This window comes from Ischnura elegans, chromosome X (assembly GCF_921293095.1).
Source record: "Ischnura elegans chromosome X, ioIscEleg1.1, whole genome shotgun sequence".
Lineage (NCBI taxonomy): Eukaryota > Metazoa > Arthropoda > Insecta > Odonata > Coenagrionidae > Ischnura > Ischnura elegans.
The window spans coordinates 70,486,653-70,512,740 of record NC_060259.1 but is presented as its reverse complement, the minus strand read 5'-3'; the positions used below and the strand labels follow the sequence as shown (position 1 = coordinate 70,512,740).

At 37.9% G+C, this 26,088-nt stretch overlaps 1 protein-coding gene across 6 annotated transcripts in view; it reads right to left on the bottom strand.

The window, feature by feature from the left end:
• LOC124170807 (protein O-linked-mannose beta-1,2-N-acetylglucosaminyltransferase 1-like) overlaps window positions 1-23,497 on the bottom strand; it is a 28,173-nt gene extending 4,676 nt beyond the window's left edge. The window contains exons 1-13 of one of the 6 annotated variants that reach the window (XM_046549773.1): window positions 22,406-22,509; window positions 22,206-22,275; window positions 20,511-20,575; window positions 15,801-15,996; window positions 13,458-13,554; window positions 11,494-11,633; window positions 5,858-6,037; window positions 5,551-5,767; window positions 3,363-3,490; window positions 2,950-3,020; window positions 2,100-2,360; window positions 1,437-1,638; window positions 1,143-1,333 (exon numbers count right to left, since the gene is read on the bottom strand). In XM_046549773.1, the coding sequence (XP_046405729.1) occupies window positions 1,143-1,333; window positions 1,437-1,638; window positions 2,100-2,360; window positions 2,950-3,020; window positions 3,363-3,490; window positions 5,551-5,767; window positions 5,858-6,037; window positions 11,494-11,633; window positions 13,458-13,554; window positions 15,801-15,950 (1,637 nt within the window). In that variant the 5' untranslated portion in view covers window positions 15,951-15,996; window positions 20,511-20,575; window positions 22,206-22,275; window positions 22,406-22,509. Of the gene's footprint in view, window positions 1-1,142; window positions 1,334-1,436; window positions 1,639-2,099; window positions 2,361-2,949; window positions 3,021-3,362; window positions 3,491-5,550; window positions 5,768-5,857; window positions 6,038-11,493; window positions 11,634-13,457; window positions 13,555-15,800; window positions 15,997-20,510; window positions 20,576-22,205; window positions 22,276-22,405; window positions 22,510-23,205 lie in introns of those variants that run through there. The other 5 variants (XM_046549774.1, XM_046549772.1, XM_046549775.1 and 2 more) reach the window with 5 other exon arrangements.
• Window positions 23,498-26,088: the final 2,591 nt, after the last annotated feature.

Genomic DNA, 26,088 nt, shown 5'->3' with positions numbered 1-26,088 from the left:
CACATTGTAAACAGTTCGTCTCATTTTCGTCGGACGATGGAGGCAGGAAAATTATACGATGGGACCTCGATCTTCAAACGATCAATGCGGAAAAACAATTCTTTGGGGGACGATAGATGCGGGAAAAAATTACATTGTCTTTATGGAACTTTGTTTGGGACCAGGAACGGCGAACGATGGATGCGGGAAAACGATCAATGCAGGAACGATAGATCGGGGTTCCACTGTAAAAATAGTTTCAAATATAATAGCGGAGGCACTAATGTAAGTCACATTAATGGTCACCCTACCGAATCACAAATACAGAAGACCCTAGGTACTACAAATTTCACAGCACCAACAATTTGGAGGATTATATAAATGAAATTTGTATAGAGGTTTCTTTTCAGAAAATTCGAAAAAATACATTTTTAATAAAATATTTGTGAAACACCCCTTAGTTTTTCACAATTTTAATGTTATTTTGCTATTGATTCAACCAAATTATAAATTTAGAAAAATTATGAGTTGTTGATATAATTGGTGATCTTTTGGCTAAAATTAAGAAAATATAAAAATCACCCTGCCAATAATATGAGTACAATGCAAATGACAGATTTTTGAAGTCTTTGAAAATTGGCCTACCAAGAATTAAGACATCTCTTTCAAACATGACACCCTCAAAGTTTTAAATTTCCGGAACAATCACAAAAGAAGAATAAAGAAATATTGAAGGTAATCAACATGTAATAAAATGGTAAAAAGAGTCGAAAAATGGCTAATTGAAAAGCATTAGCCACTTTAAGTAAATTTGTATTACCAAGGGCGTACCCAGGATCAAAACTAGGAGGGTGTAAGCCATGGTCGTTCAAGCTGTAACAATTTAGCATGGCATAGGTGAATGAAACCAATATTTTTAGAAAAAAATAACAGTGCTTAATTTGTTTTTTAAATTATTTGCTTGAAAATATTTTAATTTTAGTTAGACGTCTTAAACGTATGCCATTTTTCATGGGTTTAAAGAAAGTTTTCGAAAACTTCTGCGCCAATCCAGTCCTGATTTTTTATGTGATTTTTGCTTTTGGGGGAGAGGGAGCCTGCCTCCTCCTACCTCCCACTGGATATGCCCATGTGTATTACAATGATTAGTAATCATGACATACTCATCAATGTTCCTCATCTCAACATGGGGTTGAGTGTTGAAGGAATGCTTCTTGAAGTATACATCTTGAAAGTAGGAATTCATGTTCAGGCCAGAAGCTCCAAAATGATACGTGCGAGACACATCAGGAATGATACACTCTCGACCTCTTCGCACTTCAGGGAGCCTCATCCACATGTCCCAATCCCACATCTTTTTGAAAAGAACAAACATAATTGGTCCATTACTCACTTAATAAAGCATTTATACAGGCATAACAGAAACATTGTAAACACCAGCATCTGGATGTATTTACCTTTTCAGGTGTTGGCCATTTAGCCTCTAATTCATCTTTGTAGAGTGAGCGCTTCAACAGCCAACCCAAGCCAGGCATTGTTTCTACTCTGTACAAAAGGCTAGAGTCTTCACTAGTGTGCTCATATCCTTGGTCATTCCAAGCAGATATACAATAAATACTTTCATCCTCTTCCAACAGTCTTTTTGTTTGACTAAAATAGCTGAATATGAAGAAAATAGTGAGTTAGTTCACTATCTAGATAAGACAGAGCCACCACACACCATTTATGCATCACACATGAATCATTTTTAAATACTCAAAATTTGGAGTCCACAAAACTTTCTTCACCTTCTGTCGTGTAGACAGGCATTAATTAACCGAAAATAATATCGTTTCCCACAAGAAAATTTCAAAATATTAAAATTAATTTTCGTCTAAAGTATCTCCCTAGGAATTTGAAAGAATCTCATTGTTGCATTCACCTTATCTTTAAGTCCCCACAACAATAAATGCCAGAAAAAGAGTATTACTATACACATATCAGCAAATACTTATTTCAACACCAACATTCTGTAGAACTCCAGAATAGGGAGAATTTGCAACTTTAAAGCAGAATTTCAAACCATCCCATCTTTTCTAAAAAATCACAAATCTCCATTTAAAAATTCAGTAAAATAATACCTGAAGAAATCTGGTGAAGCATCCAAATCTTCTTCAACAATAATGGCATATTTTGCATTAGGAAATATGTTAAAGGTAGCTGTGAGAGAGGCTTTGTAATGCTGAGAGATTCTCGCATTCTTAGCCCCAATAGGTGTATGCTGGATTCCTCGAAGACCAAACAACTTAGTAACTTCCAGAGGCTCCTCAAAGTAGCCATCAATAAACACTGTTATCATATCAGGATTAGCACCATTAGCAGAAAGAAGAGATCGAAGCATCCTACAAACAGAAAATTTATTTCAAATTAACCACTCAGAATTACACTTATTGTTAATGACATTCCTCCACTGCAATGGAAACGTTGATAGTTCATGGTTTCATATTTATTACTGAGGTAAGCAGGGCGACAATGGTGAGTAATAAATTTCCTAATGTTACTAAACTTTAAACACACCATTGACCATTTATTAAAAATATATTTCATAACAGTGATGGGTTGATTACAAAATTAGATAAAGTGTGAATCTCAGATCAATTAAACCTCATGTGCTCGTGTTATCAACCCAAGTCCCAAAAATATCATTTTGTTCAGGAGGTTTTTCCACCCAAGAAGAGATTTAAGAAATATGCATATCCACTCTGCCCTGGAATCGCCAGTGCAATCTCTCCCTACTCCTCATAGCAGTAAGATGTTTTATATTTATTTCAAATTACCATAAATTTTCAATGGTTATCAATTCTGAGATTTACCATTACATATACACATGTACATCATGGCAGCCACTTGCGAGTGACTGAGGACATGAGGGCTATGTCATGATGCACTTTAATGGCATATTCCACCCCGAGAAAAACAGATGTGACTTACCTGTACAAGTAGTGAGGTCTGTTGCTGGCAATGATCGCCACTGGGACATCGTTGACTTGATTATTTAAAATCTGAAAAAAAGTAAGACTTTTATTAATCCAACATTAATTAAGTTGCCACTGTATTAACCCATTTAGTGCCGGTCAAGTGCCCATCAATTGGCCAGAGTGGTATGTGCGAAGAATGTCACAGGCCAATCTATTAGCCTGTTGTTTTTCAATGAAGATTGAAATTAATTTTTTCACAAGTTATACATAAAAGATAACAATATATGAGAACATTTTCCTCCATAATGTAAGAATATAAAGTGCAAATAAAATTTGAAATGCACCAAATTTAATCACAGCTTTTCATTCATATTAATAATGTCTAAAAATAAGTTGTCTACCATGATATATTCCAGGTGTACTTACCGTTTCTGGATTAAATATAAGTGGTGCTGGGTCAGTGCAGCTACACACGCTGCCATAACCCTCGATGTGATTACAGAAATCTCTTCTCCTCCTGTTCTCCTCTGAGTAGGGCCAATCACATTCACTATCTGTAATGTTATGACAGATTACAATCCATGACGAAATGATAACAAATAATCTACACTGAAATTGCATTACGATGGAAAGCCTAATTTTATAAGCTTCAGGAATCTATTTATTGTTCCTTCCATGAATGAAAAATATACTATGGACATGGTGGAACAAATTTCATATCATCACACATTGTTTATTATTTCCTGCTGCTCTGACAATAATCTGAATGACAACATAAGAAATAATGTCAGTATTATTATTTGTAAACAAATCTACGGAAAGAATAGCAGTTTGAGGGCAATAATTACACATTAATTTGTACATTGGGCATTTAGTAAAAGTGAAGACATACATAAGATAATACATATGTATTATCCCTACCCCTGCACATAAAAGCAATTTATAAGTATGGAATCGGAGAGTTTTGAATCACGTTTATAATAGGGTAAGAAGGTGAGCAGGTAAAAATGGGATGTGTGGCACTAGATCTGATTTAAAAAGGCAGAGTACAAAATAACTCAATTAATAGGGAAGGTGATATCTATGGCCTAAATTGTGAAACGAAAAGATCTGAAATATCTGTGACATTTTGGGGTTTTGTCACAGGTACAAATGAGTTTACTTTGTTGGCATACAAGAAACCGATAATTTGCAATGGTGACCAACAAGTAAAAATACAGGTACAGATACCAGGGGCTTATCTAGCCAGGAAACTCATTCACAAGCACTGACTCGACACAAAGAAATTTTGCAAGGGTTGATGGGGCCCTGCTAAGGTTGCCTAAGTTGAGATACCACTCACACATACACAAAGGTAAAACCACTCACTCACATACACTATGGGCTTGACTTCGGGAAAAAATGTATAGGCCTCTTTAGTCCATTTCAAGGTCAATATCCCTGGTAGAGTGGGGTTGCTATTCTTCCGAGATTCCTCTCACAGAGAAAGTACATGTTCTTCGCCTTTCCAATGGTATCATAAGAAAAATTGCTGTGGTGTAACCCATGCTACTTTTCATGTAGGATTCAGAAAATTATGTTATTTGGAAATTGATCATAGAATGTATATAAAATAACTCGATGATATTTTTTATACATGTCTGAATAGATTTACAGCAGTGGCTTATGCAAATGAGAATCGCTAAAAGCAGGAAGTAGAGGATTCTCTCACTCAGAATGAAAAAAGAGACCGATTAAGACCCATTTACCACAAAAATAATGGGCATGGCGGTTAAGACAAATTTGGTGATTGCAATCTGAGAGAAGGCAGCTTCATAGAGATTAGTCCTTACCCTTACTTGACATTAGCTATTTATCTTACTATAAATTTTTCTTCAGTGCCCAGAAAACAGAACATTTATTTCTATTTCTATATTATATTTTAGACTTTCCCTATTTCCTTTTTCCCTATCCTCTTCCCTTAGCCTTACCCCTCCTATGACACACCTCTACACTTAACCTTCCTCTTCTCAATTCCATCTGAGTGCTACAATAATGTTCCTACATGTACACAAGGAAAATTTGTGGATCTTTTGTGATGGACCTGAAATGGCTGTCTGTGGAAGCCCTTGAAAGATTATTTTGTGCCCACTCCAAAATGGATTACATTGTGTGGGGCAGTCGGAAACTTTGATGCAGGGATAGGTCGGTTTGGCTCTTTCTTGGTTTCCACGATTCTCGAGGTTTATACCAGATACAATGCCAAAAAGTGGTAGGGAATGATTGGCAGGAAATCCAGTTTGGACCCTGTGTACACATTTTAAGTTAATGTTTGCAAGAAAACCGTGAAATTGCCTTATTTAGTCATAATTTAGTTTCCTTCTCCTTCTCATTGCTTCTCTGGAGGTAGAAAAGGATTATTTTCCATTTCATACAATTATCAAATCATTGATGGTGGAAAAATGTAGCCTAGAGTTGGCAATGAAACGAAGTTAATCTCTTGCAAGGGAAATGATAAGTTCTTACTAATCCCACTAAATTGCTAGTATTTGAATATCTGCACAGGGTATGCACAATAATTAATTGTACACTAAACATGTAAATACTTCATATGGATAGAAGAACAATGTCTTACCTTCAAAAGGTACAAGAGGTACCTCAACTCTAAGAATCACAGGAGCACCCCAAGTGTTAAATTCTGAACTTTTACTGTATGACTCCCCGAACATCTTGCCACCTTTATGGATTACCATCGCCCACATATCACGCCAACCAATGACTTGGGCCCTTTTAGATCCGAGCCTTTTGAGTAAATCTCGAGCTGGTTGCTTCATTTGAAAAGTGCCTTCATCCTAAAGAAGAAAGTAAACATCAGAAAAGGGTAGTCAATGCGTTATTTCTTTGACTTCTAAAAAATGTCAACGCAGAAAACAAATTCTTACTTTAATAGCAAATACTATTATTCTTCCATCAGACACCATGTTTAAGAAGAGGGCCATCGCTTCATCTTCATGAGGTGAGTAGGTGTCAAATGTTCTCAGAGCCATAACACTCCCACTTGCTTGATTTAACACCAAGACATGAATCCCTCTTCCTTTGTGATCTTCTCCATCTTCCAAAATCTGTACAATAAAATGAGATAGTAATCATATATCAAAGTTGCCATTCATGGTAGACAAAAACTTCGATATTAAATTAAATTTACAACATCTTCTTCACAAGCAAAGGTCAATTTAAAGAAAAATTAAGAAAAGTTAAAAAAAAAGCATGTAGCAAAAATTAGCCTAATGGCTATGGGGCATTTATAAAAAAAATTAATGCAAAATCTATGCGATCCACCATTCCTCTGCAGAACTAACATCAAACTGCCACACACTCGAGAATCGAGTCGAAAATGAGTATTTTTTTAACAGCATTAATGTATTTTCTCTATTTAACTAATCAATTCTATATTACAACAGACTCCTGATTATCCAAGGTGTGGCTTATCTGTGTTGAGGATTATCTGTGCATGACTTCATACTCCTTCAATGTTTTCCACGACCTTCGTAAAAAAAAATAAAGCGGGACACAAAAGTAGCAGGATATTTGCATTTTAATCCATGGCTACACTGGGCGTATTATTTCCATTAGAATTCCCATCGTAAAATAGATGTATTTTATTTACTTTCTCACAAAGAATGTTTCAAATTTACTTGGATGCCTGATTGCGGGCAACGATCAGTGGTGGGGAAAAAAAAACATAAATAAAATGGCGGGTATAATTTTTGAAGATTCTTGAATGGTAAAAGAATCATAAATGTAGAAAAATGTTATCTGCGATCATTATATGTATATTTTATTTCGCAAACACACAATTATTGCCCTGGACTCGCATACATTTGAATACGGCCCAAGGGAACCAAAGATTTCATTGCACTCCGGCATGTTTACGTCGTGACTAGTCAAGGCCAATCTGGAGAGGAAGGGAATTGTAGAAGTGAAGGAAATGCATGAGTCATAGCAAGGCACTTTCTTGCGTAGACAGTTTGCCTTAAGCCCTGGTTTCCTATTACCACTGCTGGGTGATGGGGTGATTGCGTGCCAGCTGCCATCACTGGAGTACCATGGTCCTGTTTTCCGAGCAACACAGTGTGCAGTCGCACTTGATGTTCATGGATCTGCATCCCGGTCAACTTTTGCGAGAAGCAAATATGTGGCATGGTGCCTGATAGTGTTTCCAACGTCGTTCAGCGCTTTTGAAGCGTTCGTGCAAACCACGTTTCTGAATCTGTGATCTCGCAGCCACAGATACGCTGTTTATTGGAAACTAAGCATTACACCGAGCAGTAAGAATACAAGTACAATCACATTATCACCGCAAAAAAAATCGCAGTCGGGAAAAGAAAGCTGCTAATGATTACGGGAAGTAATCTAAAATAACATCAAATGTGCATAGATAATAATAGATTGATTTACGTACATGGTGAAAATTACAAGAAATTAAAGTGAAAGTTTGGGTAATTTGTGTTTTCCGATTATTCGTGCCACCTCTCCCCATCATCAGCCCGGATAATTGGGAGTATACCATACACCTGTGTTACTTATGATGCCTTCTTTTACCATTCATGTTTTGAGCAAACAAAACGCAGTTGAAAAGCATATGAAAAAAAGTCGGTCGCAAGTCCAAGGGGAACTGAGTGGCCTTGGTTTTCAGCGTGAGTCAGTCATCTGAAACCCTGGGTCAAAATCAAGCGGCAGGCAGGGGAGTTTCTCCCTTAGTGACGCATTTTTAAATGCTCGTGTTTGCTTTTCTTACTCGTAAGCATCGCGCCGTCACATCGGTACCCCAGAGGTGAACATGGAAAAGATCGTGTGGGGTGATTCGCTCCGGAGCACGCTAAATTTAATGCCACAAGTGGGCATCCTGCCTAATTTATACTGCATAGAGTAATCGCTTAGATAAACGCGTAGTTTTGAAGGACATACCTGGTTAATAGTCAACATCTGTCTTGCCGAGCAATTTCCATTACGCTGAGCACCTGATTTTTCAAAAATCATCTTCAGGCGCTGATATGAGGATTTTTGCTACTGAAAATTATATTGGTGTCAAAACCTTCGGTTTAAAAAAATCGAACGAGTGTGTTCATTGTTGGACTAAATGGTGGATAGAAGAAATCAAAAATGCTAATAAGTGAAGAGCGCTGAAGGAGAGGTCGAGGGGAAGGAGTGCGCTCCCTCCCCTCCGTATTTCAAGCTACGAGGCTCTGAGTGAAGGAGCAAGGGAAGAACACGTCCGATCTTGCATGTGATGTCGTTGCCTTTAAAGCGAAGGCGCAGCAATGTGATACACGCAGTTTGCATTGCCTGAAGTTTCCAGTCCGTCTCGTCTTGTTTAAATGCGCTCATGCTACGCTTGTTTCTTCCGAAATTGTGCTGTTAGGACTATGTTGAATATTATTAGCCTTGTTTTAGCTATAAATCTTTGTGTCAATCAATTAGAGCTCAAAAAACTTAAATGCTGTCAGATATACGTCGCGTTAGGTCTAATTCTTTTTAGAACCTCGTGCGTGTCATACAATTGCTGAAAGATATCGAGATATCTTCGAGCTCAGAAGGTGACTCACCTAGCATTTGACCTCCAGAAACTCGGAGAATTGAACCTGGTAGACCGAAAAAGGTCAGTTGGTGAGATGGAGTAGGGATGAAACACGTTTCCATTGGTCCCCTGTAACTTGATAATTTCCTATTTTCCTGTGGAGTCTCGGAAAGGAAAAAAAGGGCCGAGGCATTGGCTGATGGAGGGCCGAGTGTAGTTCCGTTAGGCCCCTTGCAAACACACCGATTTTGGACGGCCGGTAAAATATCGGCCGATATTTTACCGGCGAAGCGATGCTTGCACACACGCCGGATTTTTACTGGTCAAACGATAAGTTGCTATGTTTTTTGAGCCGGCGCCGGCGATCCACAGTGACAATGGCCGGCAGCTAACCAGCATTTAGCCGGTGCCGGCGCGTGTTCGGTACGTGTGCAAGCTCCAATGCTCTCCCATTGTTCACTATTGGAATGTGGACGGCCGATATTTTACCGGCCGTCCAAAATCGGTGTGTGTGCAAGGGGCCTTAAATCTACGACGTGGTTATTATCCTACGGCGCTGAGATTGCCCCGATTGTTGTCCAATCTCTTGGGAAAGTTCATGCTATGTGCCTGTCGTGTTTTGCCTTAAAATTTTCCACGGCTACAATTCTATTGCAATACTCCTGCGAAAGCTTTTAAACAAAATTGTTCGTGAGTATGACAAGCAACGTAGAGCGATGGCATATGCTAAGAGAGGATCGGAACTCTTTCTACTCCCTCTTATGCCTCTATTACCGCCGCAGTTATCAAAATTTCCTCTTTCAAATAGTACTGAAAGAGGAAATTTTGATAACTGTCGAAATTCCAGGCATACGTCTGCAACACCGCACGATAGGATTAAAAAAATGTCGCAAAATTTTTTTTCTTTACAGCTTCCTTCCTCAAAATAGGGGTGCGCCTCTTACACGTGTGCGCCTCTTACACACGCTTATACGGTAAATCCCTATCCTAAACTTTAAGATTTCCCTCTCCCACAAAATGAAAAATGACATCTGCCCCAAATATAGGAGACAAGATATCAATGGGTTTGGTAAATATGTGAACCAAATGCCCACATGCTATGCTCTTTCTGAATTAACATTCACTTTTTACATTTTCTACTACAGGGAGCCCATCATTATTAAAAATCGATTTTTCAAGATGACAGCTGTGCCCTTCACTTTCTGCAGCTTCCTTATCCTCAGTTATGTCAGCAATACATTTCAGGCCAATTTCATTATATTTTGGTGAACTAGAGGAAGTGGATTCCAAGCAAAAATCATACTGTGAAGTGTGAGTTTTGCCAGTTGCGATGGCATAAAATCATAAACCTATAATCCATTGTTAATGAGTATTCTGATAATGAGTTTTATGTATTTGACAGAAAAAAGGAGCAAATTGTCAAGCATTAATTCTGCAAAGCTAGGATAGACTGGATTCGTGAACTTTTCTGCCAGAATCACCTGAAACCCTTTAGGGATCATCCACACAACACATTTCCCTAGAAGACTCTTTAGTAAAAGAAATCTGTATTAAGAGAAGTTTAACTATTATACAACAGAGGCATTTATTAAGGCCAGTACACTCAAAAAATATAAACCCATGACCTTCTCAAATGTTCATAGACAGAATAAAGTCTACCATTATTATTCAAATTTTGGAAAAGTAATGTAGAACAAAGAGCGTGGTAGCCAAGAGGGTTGGGCACTTGTTCGCTGATCGAAGGGTACCAGTTTCAAATTATGGGTGTCTCCTGCGAGCACCCCCAGTTAAAATCCTCGAAGTGCAAGAGGTTTCCCACAGAAAGGATCTGGTCTCCCAACCCTGAATATTTGAAATTCACTCACCCGTGGCTCAGTCAGGGGGAGCTTGAACCTCAATAATACAAACTGAGCTTTGGGTTAACACTAGAACTACCAGGGGAGTCATTTTGACTCCTCGCGATTTTTATTTCTCCACCCTGACTAAAATTTTCCGAATTCTAACCTGAAATTCCGTGACTTTTATTCATTTTTGACATAAAATAAGGCTTAGTGATTAAAATAGTTCTAGAAAATAAAATAGTACACGCTTTTTAAACTCCATCGGTAGTTCTAGTGTTAAATCACTGAGTGATGTTTTCCTAATGTCTAAATGATTACAACGAAGTTCATAATCACATGCTAAAATTTGGTTAGGGAACCCAGGTCCTGATGGCCCCAAAAACAAAGGACCAAAAATTGAGTTTTTTTGGGACTGAAAAAGTCCCATGTTTGTGAAAAAGATGAAATGAATGACATTGAGGGTCGCATTTGCCATTGTGTCGCATTGAGGGTCGCATTTGCCACCTATGTCAGTACATTTGAGAGATATGGTCCAACATAATTTGATCTCCACCTCAGAGTAAAACCCTCCGACATAATGCCCACACATCTTCCTTCCTCTTCTACAGACCTCTCCTCCAACATTAGAAGTGCATTTGGATATTTAAAAATTTCATTTTGTACGTGAAATAGGTTTTATTTCACAATTTTATTTAGTACCTTTGTTGAGAATAGGATCTTTATACAGACCTCATACATTTATTTTTTTTACCTTTTCTCACCGCATTGTGAAGTTTTTATTTACTACAATTTAGGAGCCCTATCAATTGCACTTAAAGAAGCAAGTACAAAAAAACCAAGCCACAATTTTTATAAAGATATGGTAGATTTAATTTAACTTCTGGAAATAACTCCCATAGATAAATTAAACATTATTGTATTTAAAAAATCGTAGTGCATGATTGAGCATTGGGCAATATTCAAAGTGAAATTTTGGCAGAATCAAAAAGAATAAAAATTACAGCCTGAGAGGGCGATGACTGCTGAATGAGCTCCATTAAAAGTTGGAAGCAAAAACAAAAAATCTGAAGCATCACCAGGTCAGCAAAAATAAAAAGCCAAACAATATGCTAAATAAAAAAGCATGCTCCAAAAACTTGTAAAATGCAAAAATGCTTACAGTAGTGCCATCCACTGACACAGACACTTTCATCTGGCTAGAAAGCACATCAATGGCTAAAGACTTTGGTACACTCTCTTGAAGGCGTAATGTATTCCGCCTACTTTCTGCATGGACATGATCATCGTTGTCACCTGGAACTGTGTTAAGAGAGCTATTTTATAGCACTTGCATTGCTGATAATTGAAAAATTCTCTATTGAATCGGGATAAATTTTTTACTCCACACACACACTATTTCCTTAGAATTTTCAGCCCAAGCGAATCTCACATATATATTGGCAGTTGTGTATTTAATATATATGCAAAGCAACGGCAAAATGTCAATCATTATATTTCATATGTAATTACTACAGTAAAGTCATTCACATCATTTCATTCAAAGGGTACAGAGGAAAAAATTTCCAAATGAAATAATTGGTGGCCCATTCCACCTGAATTAGACAAAAGTGTGTACCTTAGGGTCTCAGATTTCGATTAATATAATGGAATTTTTTCTTGAAATGGTCTTGTAGTATTTGGTTTGAGGTGGATATAGACTCATATAGAAATTTTCATCAAAATCTAAGACCCTAAGGAACAAACATTTGCTGAGTTGCAGTGTAATGACCCCGGTATTGATTTTTTACATTGTACATCAAAAGATTGAGAGCAAATGGCAAAACATCATCCTCCTGGTCCTAAAATGTAAGAAAGTTTTTTGTAATATAACTACATAGCAGAAATTAAGTTTTTCTTGTTTGTATGACAAAATGAATAAAAAATTCCCATGATTCCATTTACCATTACATGACTGAATGAAATCAAAGACAATGTCAGTTCCTTCTCTTCCCCTGGATACAATTCACAGGAACAACAAGAAGAGCAGAGAGATTATAATGGCATGAGATGCCTGAGCAATAACATGATAAGATACTGGTGCTTTTTGTACTTCGTGATCTTTATTAGAAAAGATTAACTTTAACCCTTTCACTGCTGTTCAATCTCCGGAAACCTTCTCCTCACATGCGGCGAAAATGTAAAATGCGTTTCCTGGGCCCATGGAGCAGGTACTTCCAGGATGGGTGTGGTACACCCTCCGAAGGGTCACTAATCCCCGACCCTATTCTCGACGAACTCACCCACGCAGGACCGTCTCATCGGCCCTACCAGCGGGGACCCTACCTCCGGAAAAGTGACCGCTTTGACTGCAATTTGAAAATCAATCAATCAATCCGATCATCACAATATGATTGTTTTCATCGCACTCCTGCCAATCAAGCAATCAAGTACGTCTTTGAACCGTGTCTCTGCGATAAAAAATAACAATTTTGTTAACTTTGCAACAAAACGTGGCTGCGGACCACCGGAAAACGGCCATTATATCAAAGTTAACAAAATCGTTATTTTTCATCGCAGAAACACGGCTCAAAGACGTACTTGATTGCTTGATTGGCAGGAGTGCGATGAAAACAATCATATTGTGATGATCGGATTGATTGATTGATTTTCGAATCGCAGTCAGAGCGGTCACTTTCCCGGAGGTAGGGCCCCCGCTGGTAGGGCCGATGAGACGGTCCTGCGTGGGAGAGTTCGTCGAGGAAAGGGTCCTTGATTAGTGGGTCCCTTCGAAGTGCTTCGGCGAAAGTGCTGACTGCATGGCAGAGAGGAAGAAAAAGTACGTCCACAGCAGTGAAAGGGTTAATCGCTATGAGGGCTCTCAATGAATACGAAGCGAAAGAGTGATGATGAACAATACAATCACAGATTTTTACCAAGCCAATTAGACATTAATTTTAGCATGAGTACTTGAATAATTTTTTTCAGACGATAATGAACAGAGTGATAAATATATGAAAACAATATGTACGCTGTTTTAAAGGTAGTCGAAGCAATGCATTAATCAAATAGAGCTTTATATCTATGGGTTGTATGCACGAATGAAAACACTTCAATGCCACGTGTATCACCAAGCCTTTCAGTTACCTGAATGCTGTGACTCTTCTTGAAGCCTTCGACTTGTGTCCATAATAAACATAATGTTTATTCCAATTGTGACTAGAAGTACTATGACCAGGAGACTCTATAAAAGGAAGATGAAATCAATTACTCTTATTAATCCTGTAACTAAAATTTCATTACATGTAAAAGTACAATACTATAGCAGTGTTGATGCTTACAGTAAGAAATTTATTCATCATAAAAAAATGTCTCATCACAAATAGAAAAAATATTAAGCTCCTATAGTTTGACCATTTACAGTACTGAAGATACGTAAGTGTTGTTTTGTCCCTGTAAACTACAACTTTGTGGCACCATCAGAGATCTAGATCCATACTCACTAGTAGGAAAATTAGGGAAGGAAACGATACCAATGGTGATTGGGCAAGCGTAGAAAGTGACTTCAATGACTGTCCCCCAGGAGCATCAGAAATATTTTCTCTGGAGAGGCAAACTTGAAAAAGACCTACATTCTCCATGGAAAATAGTGAGCAGAGACTGGAATCTTGCCATGAGAGCATAAGGAGCAGTGAGAATCTGTGTCAGAATATAAAAAGCAAACTGGAAACAAGTTACTGCTCTGCCTGAATGGGTCCATGATGCTGGGGGAAATTGGACTCTCTCACCATTGGCCTTCACGGCATCCCATGGACCATTCCATTAATGCAATAAGGGTTTCAATATTTTGCAGTAGTCACTCAAATGGTAAGCAATAGATTATAAATCGGAAAAATAATTTCTAACTTTTTCGCAGTCCTAAGATTATGAGCAATATATAATTTTGGTGAAAGAGCCTTCTGAAGAAAATCTTACGCTTATCAGGCATTATGCTCTATACTCCTCTTTTTTTCATACACATGCCATAAAATCAAGATATTTTCACAGGCTAAGTCAACACAATCCATTGCTAAATATGGTAAACGGCAAAAAGTAAACAAAAATGAACCACAAGAAATTTACTATGTACTAGTATTCTTGTAACACTATTTCTGTAGATAACACATCTTAGAAGAGGATAGAGGAGTGATGCTGAACTCAATACCAACTTATCTCATCATCAGCTTTCAAAAGCAATCATACAATTGTACTGATGATTAATACCTCATTAGCTTAAAAGAAACATCAAACAGATTGATTCACAGAGCAATGGTGACTATAAATCTAACATTATAGAGAAAAATTTTAATTATAGCAAGACAAATGCATGTTTGCCATCAATTCATGCTACAGAAACCATTACAATACACAAAAGGCTATATTTATGCAGATTCATATAAATATGATAATCCAATGACCAGCATTTTCCAAAAACATCAAGATACAGCAGTGAGAACCATTCCTCTCGTAGTAGCTAAAATAATAAATCACGTTAGAAAAGCAACTCAAAGTGAAAATAGAATAATGGGTTGAAAAACAAACGTAAACAACACACACTTGAAAAATATCTGCTGCAGCCAGGATTTGAATCCAGAGTGTTCAGTTCCACCTTGGAATTTTGATTCGATGAATGATGGATGGGTGCTACTAGTACCATGCCTGACCAAAAATGCATGACCTGCGCTTGAATCCAGGCCAAGTCTAATGATTATTTTTTGCAGCAAATGCCTTCTTTAGGTGCATAAATATCTGCTCCCATGCCTGCACTGCATACGAAGTCCCTTGTTTATGCAGTGCAATTAAGATTACACTATTGAGGATCGGTAAATATGCCAACAAGATCATCGGGAAGAATCAAGGGAAGGAGAAAAATTGCAATGATTCAGCCTCTTCTGAATAAACAGTGCCTCTGACACCAATGAAGAATTGTGAATGAAGCAATAAAAAGGCTTGAATTCTCCTCCACATCTTATCTCGGAACGAAAATAGGGTGCAACCAAAAAGCTCAACCACTTAGAGGAATCAAACATTAACCCTTGGGATACCAATGATTCAGCAGCTGTACTAACTTCATTCCAAACTGTCCTCCGCATTCATTAAGTGCAATATATTATGATTGGTGATGCAGTTTTTCCGAGAACACTAAGCATTACATTAGGAATAAGGAGAACAAAACTATAATATGTAAAATACTATCACTGTCAACCTTAAATGAGCCACAGTCATATAAAACCATTACCTCAATGCGAAAGCTACACTACTTCTAAGATAATAACCTTAATCCCATATTATAATCTCACAATGACCAGCATTTTCCAAAAAACATTAAAAACTACAGAGCACCATTCCTCTCTTGGTAGCCAATAATATTTAAAGAACAATCGAGTTAGAAAAGCAACTCAAGGAGAAAACAAAACAAAAGGAAGAAAAACAAACACAAATAACACACACCTGAAATACCTTGGTGAGGATCCTTGGGCGAGTCATTGGCCTCATGACAAGGGTATGTGATGCATAAGGGAACAAGCTGCGCCGTGATGCACGCGACTGTTGCGGACCCATCGCACCACGATGTGAGTCCATTGTCAGGCAAAGAGGCATGTACCCTGCCCCGTTCAGTCTCCACCACCAAACTGTTATCACACTCCTGGTACACCCATGAAAGCACACATGGACATCAAACACACACAGGCCAAAGCATAAATACACTTAGGAAAGTAAATACTTTACATGACATGCCAATGAAAGAGAACTTCTTTTCCTTAAATGAGAGAATGTGCTGTTAGTAATGTATAAACTGTGGTTAGTATTATTTCATAAACTCAAACACCACTTAAGTAGCACTACCAAGCTAAAGCAAATACCATTTTCTACCCTTGCCATTGTTTCCCCTTTAAAAGAAGTTTCACATATCTCAATATATGCATAACACCTCATAATTTACTCAATAATAAATCTGAAAAATATGATCTGACTGAAAAATCCACAAACTATAACTAAACCAGAAGTACTATTAATCAATTCACTTTTGATTCATCATTTCAAGGAAAAGAATCAATCCACAAGTGTCTACAGGTGCACATTTTCCTCATATCAAAAGTTCCAACTGTCATGCATTCCACGTAAGAATGAAATTGTGTAACCAATTTTGTTTTAGTCATAATACTCCTTCCACAATCAAATCATGCTTTTTCCCCTATTCTCAGCACCACGAAATCCACATGAGCAAAAATTAACTTCTCAACTAATGACTGAGAAACATTAAACATAATATCAAATTTCCGACACAAAGACAAAAATTAAACACACTGCTGACAGTTAAAATTCCTGACAATAAAAATGGGCAATAGTAAAGCAATAAAAGATGAAATCAGCAAAAATAGAAATGGTATGAGGATGCAGCGAAAATGAATGTATGTTAATTTCAAGGAGCAGATGTGACGCTAACAGGACTCCATAAAATATAAATGCAGTTTACCATTACAGTCACAATAGTGACACTATTACATACATTTAAAAAGTCATAAAAATGGTTTTCAGCTGAGAATTAACCTTTTCCCTACTATACACGTAAATATACGTGTGGACGTTTCCTGACCCGGGAGATGACAGGCGTATATTTACGTGTGAGATTTTCCTGGCCAGGAAAACGAAAGCCGTATGTATACGTTTTCTAGCTCTTGCCCTTTTAGGACGGGTGCGGGTTTACGTCGTCTTTGTCTCGCGACCCAACCCTGCGGGGTTTAGGATTTACCCTCGGAATCCGGGAGCAGGTACCCGGACCCCTCGTCTACTATAACCCATCTTAGCGGTAAGGGACAGCGGTCATACAATTGTTTATCCAGTCAGGTTTTGAAATTAATATTTGTTCATTTCTCAAGAAAAATAAACTAAGAATTGAATTATTTGTCTTTTGAGCAGCGTTAACTATTTTTAAACGAAATTCTACGATAAATATTAACTTATATCTCGAGTTATGTATATATATCAACATGGAAATCGTTGCTGCATTAAATGCGTTAATATTGGCCTTAGAGCTTCGTTTGAAATTTGACAATGCTGAGAAAAAAATGAGGAATTCAATTCGAAGTCTGCAATTAACGTGAAAGCAACAATTATCCATTTGCTAAATACATATATAAGCAATACATAAGTTGACCGTGAACCAATGCCGCAGGTATGGTCGTAAACCCGGAAATGAGGGAGCACAACTACTCTCGGAGTCCGAGATAATGCGGAGTCCCAGCGGGGAGGGGTCGAAAAAGGTTCCGCGAGACCCTTCTTAACGTATGTCCTCCAAAAATGCTCTGTACCACGAGAGAGAAGTCTCTTGGGGCTCAGTACAGCAGTCATGCTAAGACGAAAACTCTGCTGTCTCGAAAGGGTTAAAAGAGGGCATTTGCCCCAGCAAGGCAAACAACTTTCATAAAATTTACACTTACACATTTGAAAGTGATTTGACAGGGCTAAATATTATGCAATCCGGGCAAATTTTTCTATGACTGTTTAATGACAGGAGCACAATATAAAATTCACATACACTCACTATGGGGTTTTTCACTCAGATTGAAAATCACATATCATTTGAAGAATTTAGTAAATTTTTAGGGTTTTAGTAACTAACAGTCACATCCCTGAATGAGTATGCAACCAGGGGCGGATACAGAAAACACTCTAGGGGGGGGCGCAAAAGATATATTGAGTTGCCTTTACTTTTTATCGCGATAACGCAATAAAAAATAATCAAGTCACAGGCAGAGTAAAATAAAATTTTAATTAATGTAATTATACACACATATAAGACAATGCCATCTTATGATATAAAAAAAGTCACAATCGTGGTTCTGCCATGTTTGCCAATACGGCCGGACCCGAAAGGGAGGGGCGCGCGCCCCCCATCTGTATCCGCCACTGTATGCAACTACACATTAAACAGTTCTTATCAAATATTCTTCTCGATGTATTTTTAGACTCAAAATAGCTAAGCAGTTGAGAAGCATGCTCGATGAGCAGTAGCATAGCTATGGGAAGATGTGTTGCTTCAACACATGAAAGGATAAGCCACTATCCATACCATCTCAATTGAAGCTACAATATTATGAAAAGAATAGAAATATTAGCCTTATATCACTCACTGTAATCACATGGACACTAGAGTCCATAAAATCCTTAAGACGAGAAGTTGCAAGTACTGGAGAGATTGCAGATACTTTGTGAAGCTGATTAAGCTTTGTACCTATGCACTGGCTGTGACAATGATTGCAAACAAATGGGATCTAAATACATACGAATGACATTTTCTAACATAAAGAAGCAAAGCATCTTAATTTAGAAATGAGGAAACCAAAGCTTCAACAGTTTCACTTGAAAGAGCATAAATAATACCTATACCTCTTCCAACCCTTAAACCACTTGCATTAGCAGATGAGCACACAATGTCAAGACACTAATTGTAAGCCACCCAGCAGAAAACTTGCACCAACACTTACTTTGGAGGACAAGAATAATGACTCTGTTGCTAAATAAATGAAGTAACAGATTCACGAGGTAATTCTTCAAGAGTTGAATCTTTGGAAAATTGCTTCAAGCAATGATATCGTGAAATGAAGCCTGTCATTGGCCAAAAAATAGCTTAGAGGAACAGCAATTCAGAAGATTTCAGCTCTTGTATGTGATAGAAAGATTTCATTAAATTGTAATGAAAATTCAATTATGGCTATAGAAATTTTTTGCACGAGCATCAGTCAGCTTGATTCCCTCTTGATTTGGAAACTGAACAAATTAGTGTTTCCTTGATTTAAGCATTATACTGCTGGTGTTCTAGGTAGTAGGTCTACTCCACACAAACTCCATACTATGGCACTTACCAAAGAATTAGTGGAGAGTACAAGACATAAATAGGCATAATATTTTTCATGACCTACATTGATTGATGGGAAGAGGCGAAACCTGCACCAACACTTGGGAACTGCATTCAGTTCATGATATGTAATTCTAAATCTATGAGGTTTACGAAAAACTCATATTTAATTCTAGACAAAGGATGAGGTTGTGGAGAGAGGTTCTGAGAACCCTGAGACAATTATCATCACAAGTTACAGAGGGTGGACTGTGAATGATAAATAAAAACTATGCATAGGCATAGCCAGGATTTATACCATCTTGGAGGAAGGGCACTGCCATATTACTATCATTCGAGCCTCTCCATAAGATTCTAAACAAAACATATCAACAACATGTAACTAGGGAAGACAACTGACTCCCTTTGCTATGACCACTGCTCCAATATATCAATGGTTTAATGCATATCCAATTCTGGCTCTCTAATGCTCATATAACTCCCGCTTCCTGATTAGACCATATATGCAAAGAAACTGAGCTAACTTGATTCCCTACTTGAGAAAACATGATACATACTAGCAGCATTCACTTACTTGGTGATACAACCCAAGGTTGGTTTGGAAAGGTGAGGGTAGAGCCCATCCAAGACAGCGAAATGTGTGGGGTAATCAGGGTAGGGGGGCCAGTTCCTTTCCCTGTGCCAGTGTACACTATGAGAATTTTATTTCGGGGTAGTCTCAAAGTACCCCCCAGCAGGGGCGCAGCTAGGAATTAAGGCTGGGGGGGTTTAGGTGCAACTAATACCGGTGTGTGTGGGGGTATGGACTACCCACCAGGATAAGCGGTAGGTGCGAGATTAATAAATTGTGGAATTTTAAGATAAATGGTTGAAAATGGTGAGTTTTACGGCTTACTGGGGGATATTTTATTAATCCTTACATTATTCTATTAGCAATATCAATCCAATTAAGTAAAATGGATTAAACTTAAAAATTCCTCTGAGCTCTGGGGGGGCGGGGGTTTCGCTGCGCCACTGACACCCAGGACACTTCGATCAGCAGCCAAGTGCTCTACCCACTAGGCTACCATGCTCCCTTACTAACAACATGCATATCAAAAATGATGATGTGATCATCCACAGCCTGGGCTCCACTATTCCCATCTAAATACACTAGTCAGCACAAAGTTCCATTGCATATCAGGTCACATCAGGTAATTCAAATTGCTCTGCCACGCAACTAAGCCTAGGATGCAAGACTAGTATTACGTACCCTGGCTATGCCATTTTAACAACCTACAATATACTTTCACATAACTTACCCAATGCATGGAGAATTATTGCCACACACTGCTCATGGATAATTTGTAACATGGTGTTTCTTTGCCTAAAAAAGACCAATGTATAATGTCATAGATATCAAAATAAACATTCAATTTCACTCAAATAAACACTCAACACATAATATCATGCTCTCCAGAGATGCAATACACTCATACAACAAACACTGCATTTCCGAATTAACCATGAAACTCAACCAACCGAAAAATTGCAACATTTTTGATTTGCCTCATTCTCACAGTTGCATGGTGTAGGAATGAACTGTGTTCAACAATGAGATAAAATGTGGAACAGCCATAACGAACATTTATGTGGCCCAATAAAAATTACAAAATGACAACATTTAACCATCCAATCACAGCCAAAAACCTGAAATTGGAGCTGGTTTGATACTTGGTCAGTGCTTATTTGGCACTTATCTGTAGGCCACGTGAAATTCACGTGTGTGGGAATTGAGTTGTTTTCCTAGAGCCACAACCAGTTCCCAAAAATAGCATGGGCTGCCAGATTAACCCACAGCTTAGGTGCAGCCATGTGTTTCCATAAGTATCTTTGTAATTAAACTGATATAAGGTCCTGGAACCTGTAATCAATATCTAAATTCTCTCATTAGTCATCTACTCTGACCCATCACAGAGAGTAATTTTCCGGATTGGCCATGACCCAGCAGAAATATGATACACTGAGTAAAAATGACTTCCATTCCCTGTGGGAAACTACTCTTTAGATCCATTCTGAAGTGGCTGGGCCAAGTGACTAGCTTTCAACCTCCACATATACCAGCTTCCCATTACGTCAAATACCATCACAGCCCCTGACCATTCAATATCTGCAGCTAAAAATCACCAAAAATTAACTTTAAAGTACTGACGAGAACAAAAACCAAGCACTAATTCCAGAGAATAGAAATTTTTTTCACTTGACAGCATTTTCCTCAATGGAACTTAGATCCAGTATAATTGAAAATCGAAACTAATCATGCACACAGAATAAGTTAAATAATGGGAGTCTATTCACTAAAACTCTAATTTCTTCGGAATAACTAAAAAAAACCAACAATGACGCTTTAAGTCATACACTATGCCACACTACACTAATGACCTGCACAATTATCATAGCAACCGGTGAAAGTAAACATCAATGATTATGATTCAACTCGACAATCAAATGGTAACAACACAAAACCCAGCGCGAGAAAATTCTTATCAGCTTGGCGGAGAGCAAAATAACCGCTTCACTACTTAGACGAAAGAAATTAATAGAGAATAAAAATATGGAATCACTGAATACTGAAAAAAAGTGTGTAGCCTGGCACACTGAACTAAGGTTTTGACAAATAATACGGCGACCAAAACGCAATAAAATAAATCGAATACTTTGCGCAGGGAAATCCTAAATAAGTAACTTTTTCTGAAAACTACCTGAAAAACAACGAGAGAGTATCAATAAAAAAGCGGAAAATTATTCGCCCCAGGAAGAGCCTTAGTCCCAATATTAGCTCTGTGCTCTCATATACGACGGTCATGTTGCAGACGATTATGACAAGAATTGTACAAATGACGAAATTCATTTGGCGATGTGTGGTGACAGCGTTTCTATCACAATAGTAAAGGGATTTTAACCCCCTAGAATTCAATTTAAACGTATAATAGTGAAAAATTATAAATCTTAACAACTTTACGATGGATGAAGCCACATCTGGAGCTCCGTCATCACCATAAACAAGCAACTGGCATCATGCTCCACCTGTAGATGAGAATCGATGTAAAATATCGCAGACGTACAGTGAAGTAACTCTAACCATGAACATTCATCGTGACAGTAAGCTGACACTACAAAACAAATTAGGGATTATTATCGGACAATCTCTTCGTACGGAAACGGAGAAACCTGACGTGTATTGGCACTCGTATGAGCCGGAGACGGACTATCAAAGAGCAGTAGTGCAGACGAAGGGGGCGCGGGAGGATCACTGGAAGGACGGGAATTGCCGTCAGCCTAGGGGAGGGACTGCTATCCTGTTAATTACAGGGATCGATCGCTTCCCCAGCAGGCACGGCAAAAATGAACCGAAGTCACGGAAATACATCAAACAGCCAACGGTTTTCTAGGTAATCCTCTTACAGACAATAACACGCCAATTAACCTCAAAACGGTGGCTGAGCCACTTAACGCAGGCAGATCATGATACGACCCTTACGTGAGGATGTGCATAAAAACTTTAACTTTAGCTGTTCACAAACGCACGTGACCAAAAGCAAGAACGTCCAGATCGTAATTACAACGAAACCGGTACTCCTGAGTCAGTAAGCAAGGTCCTACTTACAAACGAAAACCAAAAGACTAGTTTAAAAAATTTTAACTGACGTTTAGCTGAGCACTGATTGAAGTGGATTCGGTATACGTTGCTATTGAGAAGACTTATCAACACTTGCACAGGAAGCCAATTATTATAACTATAACATTTGTCCACAAAGAATAATCTAGTGAGAACCAAAAAACAATTTTATTATAGCTACATAAACTCGAAATTAATGAGAACACGAAATCTTGGCGCGGATACAGAGATATCACAGTGTAAACAAAACCAACAACACTGCCCACAATTAAGCTGCATATTACTGATGCGCGAACCACGTAAATAACAATTAATTATTTCAAAGCAATTAGACTTACCAGCAGAAGTCACGAGAAAAACTCTGAGGTAACTGTCCGAATATCAATATTTATAAACATTCTCCCTTCGTAACGACGAGGGGTGGTGTTTAATTTTCTGTAGTTCTGAGGTATCACGCGAGAGTCGCTACTTATAAATATGGGCGTTTTTGTTGTCATAAAAAGAAAGCTGGTGCTTCAGTCGTGGTTTTTCGGTGACGGACGTAGCTCCGGGATTACTACTTGAATTTAGGTTGCACAACTGGACTTCATCGCCTACGAGAACATCCCTTAATAACCCTTCCCATTACAACCAATGACATTGCTGGGATCATAGTTGAATAGCTATCGATATCTTCGATATTATCTCGCATTTCGATGCTATCGATCTGACTTCAGGGATTGTGGGCGGCAAATACAAAACTCGAATCACACGACTCATTGTTAGTTTAGTACCGTTAATATAAAAAAAATTCTTCGCTGCACTCGGAATTGCTTTAAAGTTTCAGACGTATCTAAGGATGCAAATTAAATATATCGAACGTCACTATTCTGGCTTGGTGACATGTTTTTGCAAGATGGCTGAGACGTTAATCAATGAATAATAATGAACATTTTACAGGGATGGTTTGAAATAGACTAGATAATCAATGCTAATCACGAAAAATTTGGAATTACAATCGGCTGCAATTAAAATAAGATTTGGCTGCAAATAGAATAAGGAATTGCGGCAGTTCATATTTACTATTTAGAAAATAGAATGATTAATGTATCTGGTCGTATACCACTATAATTTCATGTATCTCTCATGCCGGTCTTTTGCTGTATACATCAATTAATTATATTATAATGGACAGGGAAAATATTTGCACATTTCGTCAGTCAGGCTATAATTTTTCCCAGACTTAGAATAATAGATGGACTAAATAATATTAGTTATTCATAAAAACAGTCGATGAAATCATTTCCATTTCCAATGGCAGGCAATGGGGGAGAAAAAGACGCCTATTGCTTTCTCCCCTCCCCTTGCATAGCTTCGGCGTTGTCAATCTTCTGGAGGCACTCGGATAAAATCTGATCACTTTTTATAAATCCATATTGCTCATCGTAGAACCTCGATCAAAAGACGTACTTCATTGCACCACAGTCAGGAGAGCGATTAGTGTATTTATTTACCTCTAATTGTAAGGTTCCGAATAAATAAAGTAAAAATGTGCTACGACTGGTCATATCTACCTCACGCTATGACAGCTGTCTCTCTAGGGCCCGCATTATCTCGCGGAGGTCGAGGAAGGATCCCACGAAATGGTAGCGCTCGAGCGTTAATAACCCCTGGCTTGGGTCTCGTATACCTGGGGCTAAGGGGACCTCAGATAACTACCATGAGCCAACTTTTGCGGGGAAAAGAGACCCTGAAATCCAAACTGTTTCGAAGATTTGAGATTACAAACGGATCGGAGGAGAAGGACCCTCTGAAGGGATCGAATCTCACTTTTCAATGAAATCATAGCTTATAGATAGCTTATCATAGTAGACATAACCATAAATTGCTGCTGGATACTATTTACCCATGCAATATACATAAAGGGATTTTTCATGTCCGGTGCATGCATGCATTTATTTTTGGACAGGAAAACTTTTTCAACAGGGAGTTAATATTTATTTTTTAAGGAAAAAATATTTTGAGGTATATCAAAGAAGAGGGACCAAAAAAGTGAAAAAATATATGGATGACAATTTTATTTCTTGCTCTTTAGTTTCGATGTTAATAACTCATCAACATCAGCGAAAACTGAGGCAAAGTTGGCCTCATAAACCGTAACACCTGGCCAAATGATCACATCTATTTTAAAATAAAATTATGGCCACCACCATCAGAGGTCATATTTCCCTGAAACTGAACGTATTTCCCGTTTGAGCACTGTAACTTCTATTTATTTCATGCGACCACCTTCTTCAACGGCCAGCGGATAAATATTTTGAATTTTCGTTTCGGAGTTGCTATCCTTGTATCTAAAAACTCCACATTAAAAAATGTACAGAGCGTTCTAAAGAGCTCTAACTTATTAAAAAAAACCACAGCCTTCCTTCCATAGCGTGCAGCCTTCTGCTTCCGTGGCTGTATTGCTTCGTTTATTCCCTTAGAATGGCATTAAAACAAGGAATTATAATTAAAAACTCCCTATAACCAGTGAGTGGGTGGTGGCATAACTTTGTTGAACTCTTTCATGATGAATAGGAGAGAAATAACAGTTTTTCTTTCTTTCAGGCACATTAAAAATTCTAGCCAGATTCCAATATTAGGTAGATGATTCATTTTATAAATAAGAATTCCTGAAAGCTTACACGTCTCCACCTCTATTCAGCGGTCACCTCTCCCAGCAGTCACTTATCTTCAACCCGTTCGGTGGCCGATCAAGACAGGTTTCAAGGTATACATGAAAGAATATAGAAAGTGGAGAGGAGAATTATTTCTAGAATAAGAAGAAAATTAGGTGTTGCTACAATGCAAATATAAGCGCATTGCCAGAAGTTAAGACAGTTTTTGGGGAACAGAGAGGGCAATGCTTCCGGGAAAAGTTATTTAACAATAAAGTGAGAATTATTTAAGAATAATAAAAAGACAAAGGTTTCCAATATAGTCTACTTAAGCATATTAGTCATCATTATCTAAAATTCAATTTTTAAATTTGTAGGAATACTTTTCGAGAGAGAGATGTTTGGGTAAAACAGATTTAATTATGCTTAATCGATTTTGATTTAAAGTTGCGACCTGTAATGATTCAGAGTAAAATAAAATTGTGTGGAATATTTTGTTTTTTCTTCCTCCAAGAGTCTCGCTGGTCACGAGACCAATTGACATTACAGTTCATACTCTTGAAAAATTACTAATTTTATTTTCAT